Source organism: Semicossyphus pulcher, unplaced genomic scaffold (genome assembly GCF_022749685.1).
Source record: "Semicossyphus pulcher isolate SPU_LCO1_2020_fin unplaced genomic scaffold, fSemPul1.0.p SCAF_23, whole genome shotgun sequence".
Classification (NCBI taxonomy): Eukaryota; Metazoa; Chordata; class Actinopteri; order Labriformes; family Labridae; genus Semicossyphus; species Semicossyphus pulcher.
This window is the reverse complement of record NW_027211697.1, coordinates 8,370,317-8,386,914: the sequence shown is the minus strand read 5'-3', so window position 1 is coordinate 8,386,914 and position 16,598 is coordinate 8,370,317. Positions and strand designations below refer to the sequence as shown.

The following is a 16,598-nucleotide window of genomic DNA, read 5'->3' as shown; positions in this document are numbered from 1 at the left end:
CTGTCACCACTCAAGCTGTGTGTTGTGCTACGTGTTGGCTCCAGACAGGGCTTGGTAATCTCCTTCTTTTCCACTTCACAGACACTTTCACATGCAGGCACACACACACACTCCACCACAAGCTGTCCCACTATAATAGAGGGACAACAGACGGGAGAGCGTGCCAGTGGACGAGGCATCAGCAAAAATGTGTGTCTTCTAAGTGGAGAGGGGGCATGAGGTTTACCGCACAGTAAATGCCAATCAACTAATATGTGCCGGCCTGCTAGTTTGTTACCATGGTGTTGTGTTGGCGGGTCAGCACGCACGCACACACACACACTTGCTGTAGTTTTTTAACCAGGCTCCAAGCAGGAACCTGTATGCATAGTCCCTGTCTGTTTTCATTATCCGCCCCTGTGCGAGTAAAGGCTTTGTGGCTGTGACCTCAGGGTCGAGCTTTGGTTTGGAGCAACGCTGTTTAGGCCGCGGGAGCTGTCAGGTCTGGAACAGTATGTTCCCCACAGCCAAATGGGTCAGGACCGGCGGGTCTCAGTCAGTGAGCTGGAAAAGTACCCACACACAAGCACCACACACCAAACCTCCTAGTCGACCCAATGGGAAGGGAGGGAGACGCTTGTGTCGTCCTCACGAGGATGGAGAAATAACGGGAATCCCAGGGTGAGGACATATTTCTATCTTCTTTAAGATGCTATGATAGATAGGATTACACCCTTATAGAGAGGGAAAGTACACAGGACAGTCACATGGATAACTGCATGCATACCACATTGTCATTTCAGAAGCAGACATGTGGGTTTAATGTGCTATGCTGCAAGATTGTTGTGGTTGTTGTGGTTTAGCTTTGGGATTATTGTTCTTTTTGAGAGCTTCAAAATGTTTGGTTTCTATTCTTTACAAGAAAACATGTTTGGTGAAAACAACTTTAAATAGAGAACCTTGAACAAAGATGCATAAATACGGTTCATCTAAAAAAAAAAAAGAACATGGGAAAATGAGACATATTGGATGTTCTGCTTTTAAAAGGGAAGGGCTCTTACCACTGAAGTGTTTTTTGAAATGTGTGTGAGCGCCTGGGAGCTGATGCAAATTGGGAAATGTAAACGTATAATAAGGTCAGCAACAGATGTATGAAATTTTGGCTCTGCAAGGCACCGAAAGTTAAAGTTAAGGACCAATTCCTGAAGATGAAGTCACCACGGTTAGTGTTAGTATTCGTTTAAAACTCCCTATCAGCTGTTTTGGCCCCTGATCCTGATCTGATTTTTTAAATATTCAGGATCTGTCGATACTGAGTCCCGATCTGATACGTATTTTCCAAGATAACACAGCTGCACGCTGTTTTTTTTTGTTTACAGAAATAACTAAAGTAAACAAATTAACTAAAAGATGTCTTCAGTTTATTCCATTTAACTCAGTCCAGCTAGCATTGTTATAAAGCTCACATATAAAATCTAAATTCTACTCAGAATGATGTAACAGCTGAGTTTAACTTTAATATTCAGTCACAAAAATTAATCACAAATCCACTTAGTAAAAAAAACAAGTATACGTGAATAGAAATTTTAGATCGACTTAAAAGTGGTGTAAACAGCTCGACCTGAACAGTCACAACAAAAACTGAATTCAAGGCGGTGTCCGACATGTAGTGTCGAGACGGCAGGACATACTGTGGATCCAAAAGATCCAAAAGACGGCAAAAACCTGCATTCTCTACCACAGAGATGGGCAATGAATTTAACCACCTTCATTGTAATCTTTTTGGCCTTTTCGCTCTCTCGAGGATATTTATCCTTCCTTTTAAAGTCCAGAGTTTGTTGCTTCGGCGCAGCTGCCTTTTCCTATGTTGCTTTAGTGAACGCGCCGTATTCCGTTGCATGTTTAGTTATTAGATGTCGCATCAAATTGGAAGTGTTGAACGCAGCTCTACTGCTGCCGCCTCGTTAAACAATCGTATTGCATATATTGCAAGTGGCTGTTGGACTGTTTTTCGCTTTCTAGTTTAAAACATGTCCACACTGCTGACATTTTAGCCACGGGGTCGCTAATGCTAAGTTGCTCGCACGTTTTCGATCTGCCGCAAATTGTGCTCAGTTTACGACGGCTGGTGTAAAAGATCGGGGTGAGATGATCGGCTCAAATTGCCGATCCCAGATCGGTTCAAAACTGCCCAGATCAGCTCCGACCTGATAGTTGAGATTGGGATCAGAACATCCCTATTAATAACTCTTTACATAAAACAAACCCCGTCTTTTATAGCGGGGGAGTGCGGTTTTAAGGATGTGTAGTGTTTTTGTAGTGCGTTTTGGAAATGTATATTTTAAACTTAACCCATAAAAGTCAAGATAACTGCTGGAATACCTCTTCTGCCTAAAGTATTCCATCGATCAGCTCCTCCTTCATAGGGTCATTTTTAATACAGCATACCGTAACTTATTTAAAAGTGGAAAGGGATAAAAAAGTGACCCAAAACAAATGTTAAAAACTCCATTAACTCATTTTAAAGCATTAAATATGTCTGAGGTTTAGATATGTATGTGCAGAGGTGCTCTGTGAGGAGATGCTTACAGTGGAGCTCTCCTCATCGATCGCTCCCAGTGGACGGATAATGCAGGCCGCGGTGAGGTGGTGTGGTGGAAGAGCCACTTAAAGTCAAATACTTGAATGATTAAGATTGAGTGCCTGATTCATTGTTTGAATTCTACAGGTGTACAAATGCTGGCTTGGTTATGATGTTAATGTAATGGAGTGAATGTACTTATGGAGTATTGTGCACAGAATTGATCAGATTGATAACGGGATAGTTTGGGGAGTTAGTGACTCAATGAGAGTCCTGATTGGTGCAGGAAAATGTATTTGTGTCGGACTTGCATCCTCCCCCAGTGACTTCCTCTCTCACGGGTTCCTGTCTTTCTCCCTCCTCTTTTATCTGTGTTGGCAGGAGGTTTAAAACTGTAAATGAGATTATATGGAGGTGCTCCAAACTGTGACATCTGGCCTGTCTTCAGCTCCATAATAGGAGCTGACACGTATCCTGCACATATGCACAGAAGAAGACAATGACAGATAACTATTTGCATGCAGCATGTGTGTGCATTCTTTACTCATACACTGTAGTTACACCTTGTTAAAGATGCTGTGCTTTAGCTCATTGACTGCACTGTTCCAGAAACATTGCAAACGTTGCTGATTTTGCACCGACAGCAGAAAATAAGCAGATTTATCGATTCACTTTTTACTCATCATGCTTGTTTGCGTTGAGACAGAACGAGCCGCTACACTGACTCTACCGCTGCTTTGTGAGATTATTATCCAGAGGCACTAATTGTGATCGTGGGTGGTGCCAAACTTTTAGCCCCTATGACTCAGAGTGCATAGTAACTACTGTAATTAAGCCACGGGGGCCTGCTTCCTATTCAGAGTCGCAGATGAATAGGAAGCCGAGCAGAATGCTGATTATGAGTCACATGCTTCTTTCTTCAAATCTGTGTGTGTGTATACAAATCACCTTTATCTCTATTTCGCCTTTAATTTCCTGTATGACCGCTTCAGTTTGCCGTCTGATCTCCGTTCCATCCTTTAAACACTGGTTTTATCTGGTGATGTTGCAGATGGGGCTCCGCTGAGCGAGCTGTCGTGGCCTTCGTCCCTGGCGGTGGTTGCTGTCTCCTTCTCCGGCCTCTTCACCTTCGTCTTCCTCATGCTGGCCTGCCTCTGCTGCAAGAAGGGCGACATAGGCTTCAAGGTGAGCTCACTGCCGCCCCCTGCTGGAAGCGGTGAGAGGAGCACGGACTGATTTGTGCAGAGGACATGACACAGGAAGGAATTAGGAGTTAATGTTAGTGAGTTACTTTTGAAAATGTGTATTAGCAGTACTTAAAGATACTGTAAATACACGAAAGAAAGACATTTAAATGTCCTCTATATATATGAACAAACTGACATATAGATTTGGATAAAGTGGGTCTACATGGAAAGATTATTCCTAAGACATTTAGTTTGCATCACAAGCTCTGAGAGCCCAAGTTGCTGTCTTCAGATGTCTTTAAATGTGTCACAAACAATCAAAAGAATTCAATTTACAAAGATGATCCGAAAAAAAGAGATTTTCCACAAACATTTCAAGATTAATGGATTAATCTTTCTTGTATTTTCATAATAACTTGATAAAAAATGTCCAAAAATACCCACTTCTCAGGCGGCAGTTTAGCTCAGTGGTTAAAGCGTGTGCCCCATATAAAGAGGCACAGCCCTCGATGCAGAGGCAACGTGCTCAACTCCCATCCTTGGCCATCTACTGCATTTCCGACTCCATCTTTTGTCGTCTAAATAAAGGCAGAAATATAAAGTCAGATAATGGTCAACGTGGAGGCGAGCTGATTGGCTGGTTAGCTGAGGCGTAAAGAAAATGAGTGCTTGTAACTCATAGCTCCTAGCTTGTAACTTCAGGGACACACGTGCAGATTGGGAATTTGTGTGCCCGCAACTCAGACTTTGTGAAACTTTTATTTAAGCAAGATTCAAGATTCCATATATTCATTGTTATACATGTACAATTGTGTGAAATTCTTTAGCCAGGGAGCTCAATTTGAAAAAGGGTCCTATTAAATATAAGACAATAGAAATAAAATATACATAACAAAAAAGGGAAGAGGTACTAAAAATCAAAGAAAAAAGAAAATGTACATTTGGAGCTGAATATATACACCTAAGGCAAAAAAATAAATACATTTCAGGCGCACGCAGAAATATAGGAATGTATACATTCAAGGTTTAAATGTGTATTACACAAGGGGTTGAGTTACTGTTACTAGGGATGCACCGATGCATCGGTGGAACATCGGAATCGGCCGATGGCATGCGCTGTTGGCAGTAGCCAATGTTTTTATTATTCAACTGCTTTAATTGTGCAGTAAATTAAATTGTAACATGAAAGTATTTATGTTTTCATAAAGATGTTTGTTAGGCTTTGTAAGCACTGAAAAATGTTTGTACTATGACCAGGTGATTCCAAAACAGGCAAAAAAGATTATTTGTTTGAAGTTTGAATAAAAAGATGTATTGGGAATTTGAAAGATTAAATTAATGCTTTCTCAAAGAGTGGGATGAAGGCCTGAATAAATACATTGTTTTTTATAATTAAAGTTAATTTTGGCCCCTTATCCAGACGACGGCATTCATAATTACAAAAATTACAGCTATTGAAAAAAACATCGGTATCGGCCATCAGCCAAATTGTTGTTGTAAACATCGGTATCGGCCCTGATTTTCTCAGTCGGTGCATCCCTAACTGTTACTACTGCTACACTGTTTACACATTTGCAAATCTTATCTGTTTCGCACAAAATATTTCTACATCTACAAAACTTTTTTTTACAAATTTACACATTTTTTATGCATTCACAAATGTAGATAGTTGCATCCAATTTTCTTTTTCACATGCACACAAAACATGAAATAAAGCTCCAAATCTTTTTGACTTGATACAAAAAGACCAAAAACTAAAACTACGATTGTTGAGTCCAAGTCCTTCTTTCTGACTGAAGATCTGTCCAACATGGACTGTACTTGTATAGCGATGTTCTCGTCTTTGTGACCACTAAAAGCTGCTTTTACACTACATGTCACATTCACCCATTCACACACGCACATTCATACACTGATGGCAGAGGCTGCTACGTAAAGTGCCCGACTGTCAATCAGTTATCCTACCTGTTGGCCACCGGGAGCAATTTGGGGTTCAGTGTCTTGAAGGTCACTTCGACATGTAGCCTGAGGGAGCTGGGGATCGAACCTCCGACTCTACCACCATCTGTTTTCATATATGACACAGGGAAGCTTCAAATCTTCACATTTAATAGGCTAATTGCAAATTTGGGGCATTTTTGATATCAAAGTACACACCGTTAGCATCATGATTTTTTTAATCTACTGAGCTCAACACTTAACTGTAAATGTCAACATCCTTTGCTGCAGACTATTGGCTCATTATATACAAGTGAAGATGCCAAACAACCCTCACCCATCTCAGGCTGGCACGCATTGTCTTTGTGTTGCCTCTAGCTGCCAGCGTGACTCAGCCATGCTGTGTCAAACATCAGCGCTGAACTGAGCGGCTGATGAGGGCGACCACAGCCTGACACAGACGGGGGGGCACATGTAGATCGAGAGGGAGGAGACACTGTGCTGGCTGCCCCTCGTCGTTACTAGCTTCCCTTGATTAACATGCAGCTTATATTGTGGCGTTAGCTTCAAAGCGTGTTTTCATTTTCATGCATTTTGATGTTTCTAATTCTTTTAGCTGCAGAATGAATAAAATAAAACCCCGACTGAACTTCTGTTAAGATTACTTATGCAAATCTGAATCCACACTACTCCTCGCCCCCGTAATTCCTTGCATGAATTATGGGGAAACAGAATATTGTGGTTAGATTAAATGAAAAGCATGTTCTGCTTTTTGTTGCTGATTAGAGATCTGCAGAAAGCAGAGGAGGAGGAGAAAGGAAAGAACGAAGCAGCTTGTTTTCTTATCTGTGTATGTGCTGAGAGTCAGGACTGTGCCTCAGCGTTCAGACTGAACAGCTTGTGGTAGGTAGATGCTGCGGGGATAACAGTGTCACTAATGAGCACAGCAAAGAAAGGCACCATTAACAACTTCTGGACCTTTCTAATGTGTGCGCCCACGTCGCTTTCCGACGCCACATCGTTACATGAAACCGTATTTTAATAACCTGCGGGAACAGTGGGAGGCGAGGTCTGCGTCTGCTTCTGATTGGCCGGCTTTTTACTGTGAAAAGATGACAAATGATGACAGCAGGTTGGCTCCAGCTGCTGAAAGGGCATCGGACGATATCTGATTCATTTTGACATTATAAACCATAGCTCCACCTTAAGCCCGGTTGACATACCGAGATGACAATATTGATTTCTGCAGAGACATTGTCTTATAGCACCCTGTCATCTGCAAGATTAGTACAGCCGCCCTTGAAGCTGTGAGAATCAATGTCTTGCTCTAGCGATTATGCAGGGCAGACTGACAGTAGTGCTATGCTGCGCTAGCTCTTGTTTTGTTGCACTTTAGCTTGCAGGAAATGAGGTTTTACATCATTTTTGCGATTCTGCATATTCCTTAGTCACTCCGAAAATCACAAGGCAAAGGGAGCAGGCGCAAGGTCATTAGCTCACTGTCCTCTTCTCCCCTTAAAGGTACGAAAAACAGGGTTTTCTTAGAAAAGTAGCCTCATTTTTGAGCTGTTTCTGTCTCTCAGGCGGTGTCCGTGTATTTAATTGCAGCTGTACTGAGATGTGACTCAAATCTCAAAGGTGGGGGCCATTGTTAACACAGCAGAAAGAGTGGTGAGCATTTGAGAAAAGGAAAGGAAGGGAAACAGTAACAAGAAAGCACAGTGTAACAGTGGTTAATAAGGGATCTTCAGGCTTTACAGGCAGGTTTAAATTTAAAACAATACACCACAAAGGACTGAGAATTATTGGATAAAGTATGAAGGCCTAGTCTTAATCATAGCTCTTTGTAATTCCACACAAGAAAAGCAGGTCGGACGTTTCGATGTATTTTAATCTTTGCGCTTCAAAGTGATCCGATCTTCATCTTTGGCAGCAAACGCCACAGAATGGTTCAACAGCTCTCTTCTCTTTGGCACCAGCTCGTCACTCAGCAGCTCACTTGTGAGGTGTGCATCCGTGTGGGACTGCAAAATCGCACCGCTGCGCCGTCCAAAAAAGCTTCATTATTCCCCTCCATCGCGGTGCTCTTACTGGAGCGCGTAGTGCGAGGCTGGGTATTAAGTGCTTTCTAAACTGAAGGCTCTCTGGGGAGCTATGCAACGCTGACTCACAGCCAGGTGCTCGCTTTCACACTTCGCTCTGAGGAGAGTGGCAGATGGGTCTCCTGAATGAGGAGCACACACGCACACATTCCTATATACACACACATGCTGGTGTTTTAGGACACATGTAAATACGTACAAACACACACACAATGACCCATTGAGATATTAATCCAGCCTCAGGACCACTCTACGTCCCTCCTCCTTCTTCTCTCCCTCCTATTTTCTCCTCACTTTTTTCTCCTCTCTTTACTTTTGTTGCTGCCAAAGGGAGATAGGCTTGTTATCGTTAACAGTTCAGTAGCCAGCGGATGGATGGATGGATGATTCAGTCCTTCTCATGCCAGCCTGGTTTTCTAACACAGCCACAGTCGTAGAAACTGCTAACGCTATGAATAGTCAAGGGATGTTGTTTCATGTGGACAGCACATGACGTCAGGACAGAAGCGAGCAGGCTTTGGCTTAAGGCCCTGATACATTTAATGACAATTGAAGTCAGTGTCTGCTGTATTCTAAAAAATACTACAGACAAGAAAAGCATTATAATAGCAGCATTTCAGTTAGAGGTGACACGCGTGGGTCTGTGATTGTTGTGGTCGATTTCTGTGACACAACAGCAAATACAATGCATAAAAACCATAGACTGTATAAAAAGATGGACGACATGACAGCTCCCTAAAAGTGAAGCCAAAACATTTCGGGCTCCCCCTGCTGACTGGCTGCAGTATAGGTCATAAAGCCCGCCTCCTCCATATTAACAGGTGGGACATGGGTCAAACTATAAATTCAAAATACACGATAAATTTTCGGTGTTCAGGTGTTCATTTTTAAGTTTAGTTATTTGATGCTGTCAAAATGATGATTGACAGCTCTGTTGACAAATTCGGCTCCTGCAGCCAATCAGTTCCGGATTAGCAGACTAGAGGACGATCCGCAAGTGGAAACGTAACTTAAACAATCACTACAGTCATTAAAGTTTTCCATATCTGTGAACGTTAACCTCAGACCAACACAGAGAAGCTATTCTGCTGTTAAACACACCGGCGTGCGGGATCCTTGCTTTTTTCCCCCAGTAAGTTAAGTGTGTGTTTGGGTTAGCGGAAGTGGCTACGGCCGCTTCACTCGCCGATCTCTACTGCGCAGTCTCTGGCTCCATATGACGTCACCATCGCAAGATGGCAGTGCCTATCACAGTGGCTATTTTGGCATCAATTTCGTACAATGGGAGCAGATGGAGACGCGTTGTCCATCTTTATATATACAGTCATTGATAAAAACTGAATGACACTAAAGTCAATAGCCATGAAATGCTCATTTGGCACTGCAAGTGCACATTCAATTGTATCCATGCGTGCAAAGGAGAATTTGCATGTGTTAATGTGTGTGTTATTTTGTCTGCTGCAGCGGTTTTAAACCGTTGGGAAGAGACAGGCGGATTACTATCTCACTGTACAATGACAATTTGATATCCGCTCTGACACAACCAGCAGTAACACAGCATCTGTTTGGTGGAAAGTTAGGAACATGTGTCTCTCATTGGTCAATAGTCACAAAAAAGGCATCAGAAAGTGGCTAAGTGGACGGCTAACAGTTTTCAGCATGAATACATGGATAAATTATCACAAGAATCGAGTCAAGACTTTGAGTCTCCTTAAAGACTCTGTAGATCAAGGCCGGATTATGTAGCTCATGAAAGAGAGACGATCAAACTGTAGAACGGATCAGCCGTCTGCTGCCACGTCTCTAGCATGCAGCGTTCCAAAGATATTAAAGAAACAGTAAAAGATCTGATGTATGTTATACAGCATTGCAGACTTCAGGGGATCGATATTTTGAATATCAAAGAAGTGAGTTTGGTGACGTGAATGACTTACGTGTGCTGCAATTGGTTAAATTTGCAAGAACGCAACTTCCTGAAGGGACTGGTTGTTACATCATTTTAAGTGGTGATATGTTTAATAAACCGTTATGAAGACATAATCTGATGTAGAATAAGCATCATGAAGAATTGTTCGATGCTCTGTTTTACAACAAATCTAAAACCTTCCTTAATTATATGCCTACTTATGTAACATATGGCCATCTTTTGTGCTGACTCGAAGTTATGATTGTGTGCAATGAAAGCAACGCAAAATCTGTCATGTGTGCAAAAGTTTCCAAAAAACACTGCAGCCTAAATGAATGCATTCAGCCTCATGCTCACAGACCAGCATGACTGCAGTAAAGGGATCATCACGGCATTTGGGTTTCACTGAGGTTAGCACATTATGCTGAATTATAGCTGTAAGATTTAAAGGTGCAATAGAATAACATATAAATATGGTACAATTAAGCAATCATAATGGAATATGTAGGTCTTTTTGAGGCTAATCTACCTTGTGATCTGCCCCATGTTGCAGATTATGCAATTTGTCTAGTGTATTGGTAATATCCTTGATTCCTCTGACTGTGTATCTGCTATCTCTCTGCTGTTTTTTTATTAACATTCATACCCTGAAGGTTGAGCCATTTCTTTGTATTAAAACCACAAAATAATGGCTATTTGTTCAAGGGAAGGCTAATCCAAATATGAGGCTACTTTAGGAGGAGATTAAGGACAACTTTTAAATCTGTCTCCATCCTACTGTGTTGTATGTCACGTTGTTGATTTAGGCCGTGCAACATACCTTCTCAGCAATCTATATGAGGCTGTAGAGCACTACAGGGACACACTACAACAATTCGAGAGCAAGGACACTGCAGTGGATCGGGAAGCGACGACAGATGGGTGCAGAAAGAAGGGTAGCAGGGACACGGAGAGCAGAGGATGTGGGATACGAGAGGGTCACTGTTTTCCACTCCCTAGAGTTCTTGTTCTGCACAGCTGATGATGGTTCCCTCTTTTTCTTGTTCTTAGCTCGAGTCCTGGTTCAGATGAAGAGGGCCTTTCTGTGGGGCGTTTGCATGTTCTCCCTGTGCATGCGTGGGCTCTGCGGCTTCCTCCCACAGTCCAATGACATGCTCATCAGGTTAAAGGAGCAATTCGCCCCTGGAAAAAGCCACTGTCAGTCAAAGCTGGTGTCCTCTGTAATCGATAGAAGCAATAATATTTGAAATTGGCGCCACAGCTGTGGAGAAGGTTGTACAAACAGCTTGTGGTTTCGGCCATTCTACATTCCTACAACACCCAGCGTGCATTGCGCCCCTCCCTCTGAAAGGAACGGCCCAGCGAGAGACGCTGGAGTGAAATACTACTGTTTTCCAGTCAAGGACATTGATCGCTGCTGGCAATGGATCAGAGGCGGTACAGAATCCCAAATACGACGAGATATACCAGTGGATCTCCTAAAAAATCTTCAGGTCTGCAGTCTACATTTTAAACCTGGCGATTTTGAACGAGACATGACATCGGAGGCGGGTGTCCAAGATTGAGGAAGTGTAGTTTAGCAAGCTCCTTGGCCTCCGCCAGATGACGCATTGCACGTCGCCTGGCGGAGGTTTTCCAGGGCCCATTGGAGAAGCGGATAGCCCCCCTTAAAGGCACAGAGCGAAATTGCATTCTTTTTTTCCAAACATAGTGCCATTAGCTCCCCATAATAGCATTATAGGACTGAGGTAGAAAATCAGCGAACTGGCCCTTTAATTGGTGACTCTAAATTACCCGTAGGTGTGAGAGTGAGCATGAATGGTTGTCTGTCTCTACGTGTCAGCCCTGTGATTGACTGCCAACCAGTCCAGGGTGTAGCAGCGCTGTAGGTGATGGATGTTATAAGAGGAAACTTTCCTCAGAAAGTGACTATTATTCATCACAGCCCATAGCAGGTATTTTGCAACAGTGCTGTGAAATGAATCATCATTTTTCAAGGTATAAAACCTTTGGACAAAATGTGCTCGGCAAATGTAACAGCATAGGTTTAATCATGTAGCTCAAAATATTCCAAACAGTGGTGTTTGAGTCATTGATTTAGAGTTAAAATATGCTACTTTGTACAAACCAATGCAGAAACTACAACAATATATGTAAAGTCATGTTTATTTTTCCATCCGAAAGTATCTGATGTAACCAGTGCAGTTTTTTTTCACAGATTTGTTGTTATTTTTTCCTTAAAAGAACCTTGTCTATGTGTCCGATACGAGGAAGGACGAAAAAGAAAGAAGCTCTTTGTGTACACGGTTTAAACACATGCGTTAGTGTGTTCCCCCGACAGTGACCCACACAATACACCCCACAATGTACATGACTTATGTATATGGCTAGGTGGGCGTGCCTCAGCGCATTTGAGTGCCTTCACAGTTGAGCCATTGTCTCCCACATTTCCAGAGTAGGATGGCTAGTGGGGAGCGGATGACTAATCCCAGCGTGTGTCTTTGCACCAGGAGTTTGAAAACACTGAGGGAGAGGAGTACCAGGCAGATCTCTCCGCCCTGGCCTCGCCTTCCTCCCAGAATGGCCCCGAGGTCTACATCCTGCCCCTCACTGAGGTGTCCCTGCCTGTCTCCAAACAGCCCGGCAGATCCAGTAAGAAACCACGCAACACTGCACTATTAATAATAAAATACCCTCTGAGTTATACTTACTTCAACTTTTAATGACCTCCTTTTTCAGCTTTCTTTGCTTCCTGCTGTTTTTTTTCATTTCCTCATGTCTCTTCCCATCCCGTTTCCTCTCCTCTTCTCTTTTCTGCGTTGCATATCTTCATAAATTCTCTGCTCTTTAGCAAGAGTCAATGTCTGCTGCGCTTTCTCTGTGGCATCACACAAGTTTACAAGGATTATTGAACAAGATATTGGCTCATGAAACTGCGTACATTTTTATCAAACTTAGTTAGAACAGAAGTGGCCTCTTCCATCTTGTTTTTGTGTCCATTTCTTGGTTCCCACACTCAACAAGGGACAGACATCTGTCTATTGTATAATGTATTTAGAACTGGCCTACTGCAGTGCTGCGATGTATACTGTATGTGAAAGCTGCAGCCCTCCGCAGAGGAAGGAATCTGACCTCAGCCTGGTGTTCATTATTTCTGGGGTTCTGTGTGTTTTTGTAAGTGCATTTAACATTACATTAACACAAATCTACGGAAGCAAAGAAGGGCCATACCTGCAGTAATGTTTTAAAATGTTTTTCTCTTTTTATTATCTTGAAAAAATTTACTTTGCTTTCTTGAGATAGTTGGATTACTATGAGATTGTTTCCTCCTTATTTCTTATGTTTATCAGAGATCAGGAGTACCATGCTAGCATGCATCCATGGTGTCTTGACAACTATAACAACTGATTTAAAGTGATAATCTCGAAGATTTTCATTTAAACAAATGTTTGTTAAGTCACTATCTATCGCCGAATGAGGTAACACAATGGTGATTGAGCCTATGGCCTGCTGATGAAAGCCTTTGCATTTGCAGTATTACAGACTGGGTGTCTGGTACAACTTTCACGGATAAAATCACAACCGGCGCCCAGTTAGTGACGCGTTTTCCATCAGCCAGCAGAGGGTAGGCGGAGCTAAGCGGCTGCTTTTCCGCTCTCTGCAAGTGTTGCGAGTAAACAGTCATCTACTATGGCTGAACAAACAAAGAAAAGATCGATGACTACAGATACAACTTCAACAATAAGTGAAAATCCAATGAAAAAGAAACAAACTCGTCGCTCAGATGAAGGCAAACAGTCTAAAAAGGAAAGCGACCGTCAGCGAGGAAAATCAAGAGTCACAACCGGAGCCAACCGTGTGGACGTCACACATGCGACACATATCTGGGAAGTGTGCTCCCGCAATTAGCGTATCTTACCAATCCTAATGTGAAGGTTCTCAGTCATCCAGGTCATGGTAATTATAAACTTAATCCAAAAGGCAACCAGATTTACCAGACAGAAATACTAATACTAGTGACCTACAGAGGCTTATATTTCTAGCTCCGTCCACCAGTCAGTTTAGAACTAAAGAAGCTTTTCGGATGAGAGGTGAAACGTCTACAAGAACCTCAACCAAGTCCAGTTGCCTTTTGGATTAAGCTTAGAATTACCAATCCTCATGATCGGGACCTCAAAAGCTGAATCAAGGTGTTATCAAATGAACCAGACGCTAATTTTCAGGTTCTCAAATATTATTTGTGATCTGATAACTTGTCTCGAGAAATCTGCTGCTTGTCTCCTTGAAAAATTAGAAAAAAGAAGCTTCATCTCATAAAAATAAGATATTTAACGATATCTTAAAATAACATCATTAGAAAATTAAGTTCTGGGCTTCCTTGTGAATCTAGGATGACTTCTGTTGCTATTTTAATTAAATCTTACATAATCCCACATCAGTCCCTCAGCACACGCTCACAGTATCTTGGTGTGTTGCATTTGTATTCTACATCCATCCTTCCCAGCAACATCACAGCCTGTCTCTTCTTCTTAAGGTCATTCTGCCTCAAACATAACCATTTAAAATGTGTGTGTGTGAATCTCAGTGTGAGCCAGATCCTGGGTGCTCTCTCTGCCTCTCCCCTGCATGACTCACTGGCTGTCTGCGCGGCGCTGTGCTCAGCCAGAAGGGAGGTGAGTTGGGGCTCAGCGTCCTCGTACGCGTGCTCCGGCAACGATTGGACAAGGCAGCCTCGGGCTCGCAGCCAATCACTCGCCTCCCCTCTGTCCTCCATAGCTACGGCTGCATGATTGGTCCAGGTGTTGCAGGGCGAGGAAGGGATGTATGGTGAGAGGAGATCGTGAAAGAGGGAGAACTTGTTTCCACTGAGTCAGAGAGATGACGGTCTTTAACAGTCTTTACATAAAACAGGAGGGAGTTAAACATGCTCTATTAATACATTGACTTCTTTATATTTATAATTATTGTGCATACTTTTAATTTAAAATATATTTTCTTAGCCTTTCCATTGCTTTGATTATCAAAAACATGCAAATATTATAGAATTATACGCGAGAAATGGCAGCGATTACATCAATTGGCAGGTCAAGGACGTGACAGGCCCCTCCATCCTTGCGTCATAAATTATCCTCCCCCACACTTACACACACACGGTGCAAACTAGCTTTACAGTTGCTTGTTAAACAGAAACACCAGTTGTATAGTTTTAACTCCAACCATGAATGGTGTGTTCTATATGTGCGCAACATCGATTAAACATCTGCATGAACACACAGTACAACGTCCGCCATTGATCTGACAGTCCTGCTTTCACTTGTTGGTCTAATCTTTTATTCAAGAGGTCATGTAAAGCTTTCATGCCCACTACAGAGGCTCCATCCACGCTTCAAAGTGTGTGTGTGTGAAGCGATTGTGTGCGGTTCATTCCACAAGCCCCACCGATCCCACAGTATCACTGGACCCTTCCATCTTCTCTGGGAATGCCACGAGTGGGACGGGAATGCACACTCACACATTCCGCATTTGGAATAATACCACGACTTAATTTCTCCTCGTCAGGGAGGGGTCCGTGGAGGCTCGAGAAGGGGGTTGTGGCGGAGAAGTGTGGGTCTGTTATCACTGTGACAACCTCTGCCCAGCGTTCCAGTGGAGAATGGCCCTTGTGTGCGCCTGCATATGAGTGTGTGCGCGCTTGTGTGTGTGTGTGTTTGGCGCGCTGGGTACCAGGAGACGCAGCGTGAGCGTGTGAGTGAGCGACCGAAACAATGGCCCTGATTTACGCCGGCTGGGCAGTGGGTGAGCATAAGGCCGGGCTGAAGCGTCCGTGGAACGCACCAGTGGAGGACTGGCATTATGGGCAGAATACAGTGAGGGGTCTGTGACAGAATGAGGAGAGACAGGGGAAGGGTGGTGGCATGCACCAGGGCCTAAGAGTTGGGGAGGGGGAGCTTGAGATAGGGTGTGTATGACAGAGGTCTTTTCTGCATCTGACAGAGCAGCGTTTGTGTCCTGTTTGGCTGAGGAATGCTGCTGTCCTGGGTGACAGGGGGGCATTATGTGCGCCTTATGTCACTACTGGGTGTCTTGAAGCTGCAACCAGAGCTGGCAAGTCAGACGGCACACTACCAACATGCGTGACGGTCACACCAGGCGTGATACATGACCAGAAACTCAGCGCCCAGGGAAGAAGTCCTCCTCAGAACTCCTGCCTGAAACCACTTGCAGATTGGTCCGCAGACTCTGAGCCGTGACAACTTTCCCTTTAGTTCACTGCAGATTTTAAAAGTAGTCCGTATAGGAACCCAGGATTCCTGTGTTTGCTCGACAGCTGGAGAGCTCCAGACGAGGACAGTATGTGTGTTTGTGTGTGTCCCAGTTGGAGGATGAGCTCGGTGCAGACGGGGAGAGGCAGCGCGGCGAGCTTGTTCAGCTGCGCGAGGGCTCGGAGGGTTAAATCCTGCCGAGGCTCTCTCACACACACACTGCGGCCGTGGGTTCTTTCTCAGACACACACAATGGGGCTAAGACGCCTGGGGTTGGGGCCGGGGCCACAGGCTCTCGGTTCTCACACTCCAGAACCAGTACTTCATCTCCGCCTGGGACTCGGACTCAGTCCGTGTCAGGGTGCTCCGAGTGGCTGGCCGCTCCACTGCTCCATCATCATCACCATCTTTCCACGTACAGTCATCATCTCCATTCTTGAAATATGAGGATCCAAGGAGGTATTTGACGAATGTGTGATGGCTGTAAGCTTCCTTGTACTTCTACACTTATTTCATGCTCCTTGCTGGGAAGTTAAAGGATGGGTCTGTTTGACTTCAGGCAATCTCCTCTTTAGTCGACTGACTTTTAATTAGTGAAATGTGCATTTATAGTTTGGCAGAGTCTCTTTTTTTACCTCTCTT

The 16,598-nt window shown here is 43.6% G+C and overlaps 1 protein-coding gene across 3 annotated transcripts in view; it reads left to right on the top strand.

Annotated features, from left to right (window-relative positions):
• Positions 1 to 16,598, top strand: part of aatka (apoptosis-associated tyrosine kinase a) — a 45,211-nt gene that overhangs the window by 18,233 nt on the left and 10,380 nt on the right. For 2 of the 3 annotated variants that reach the window (XM_069674460.1, XM_069674462.1), the window contains 2 exons: positions 3,612 to 3,745; positions 12,204 to 12,345. In XM_069674460.1, coding sequence (XP_069530561.1) covers positions 3,612 to 3,745; positions 12,204 to 12,345 — 276 coding nt within the window. Of the gene's footprint in view, positions 1 to 3,611; positions 3,746 to 12,203; positions 12,346 to 16,064; positions 16,416 to 16,598 lie in introns of those variants that run through there. The other variant, XM_069674463.1, reaches the window with a different exon arrangement.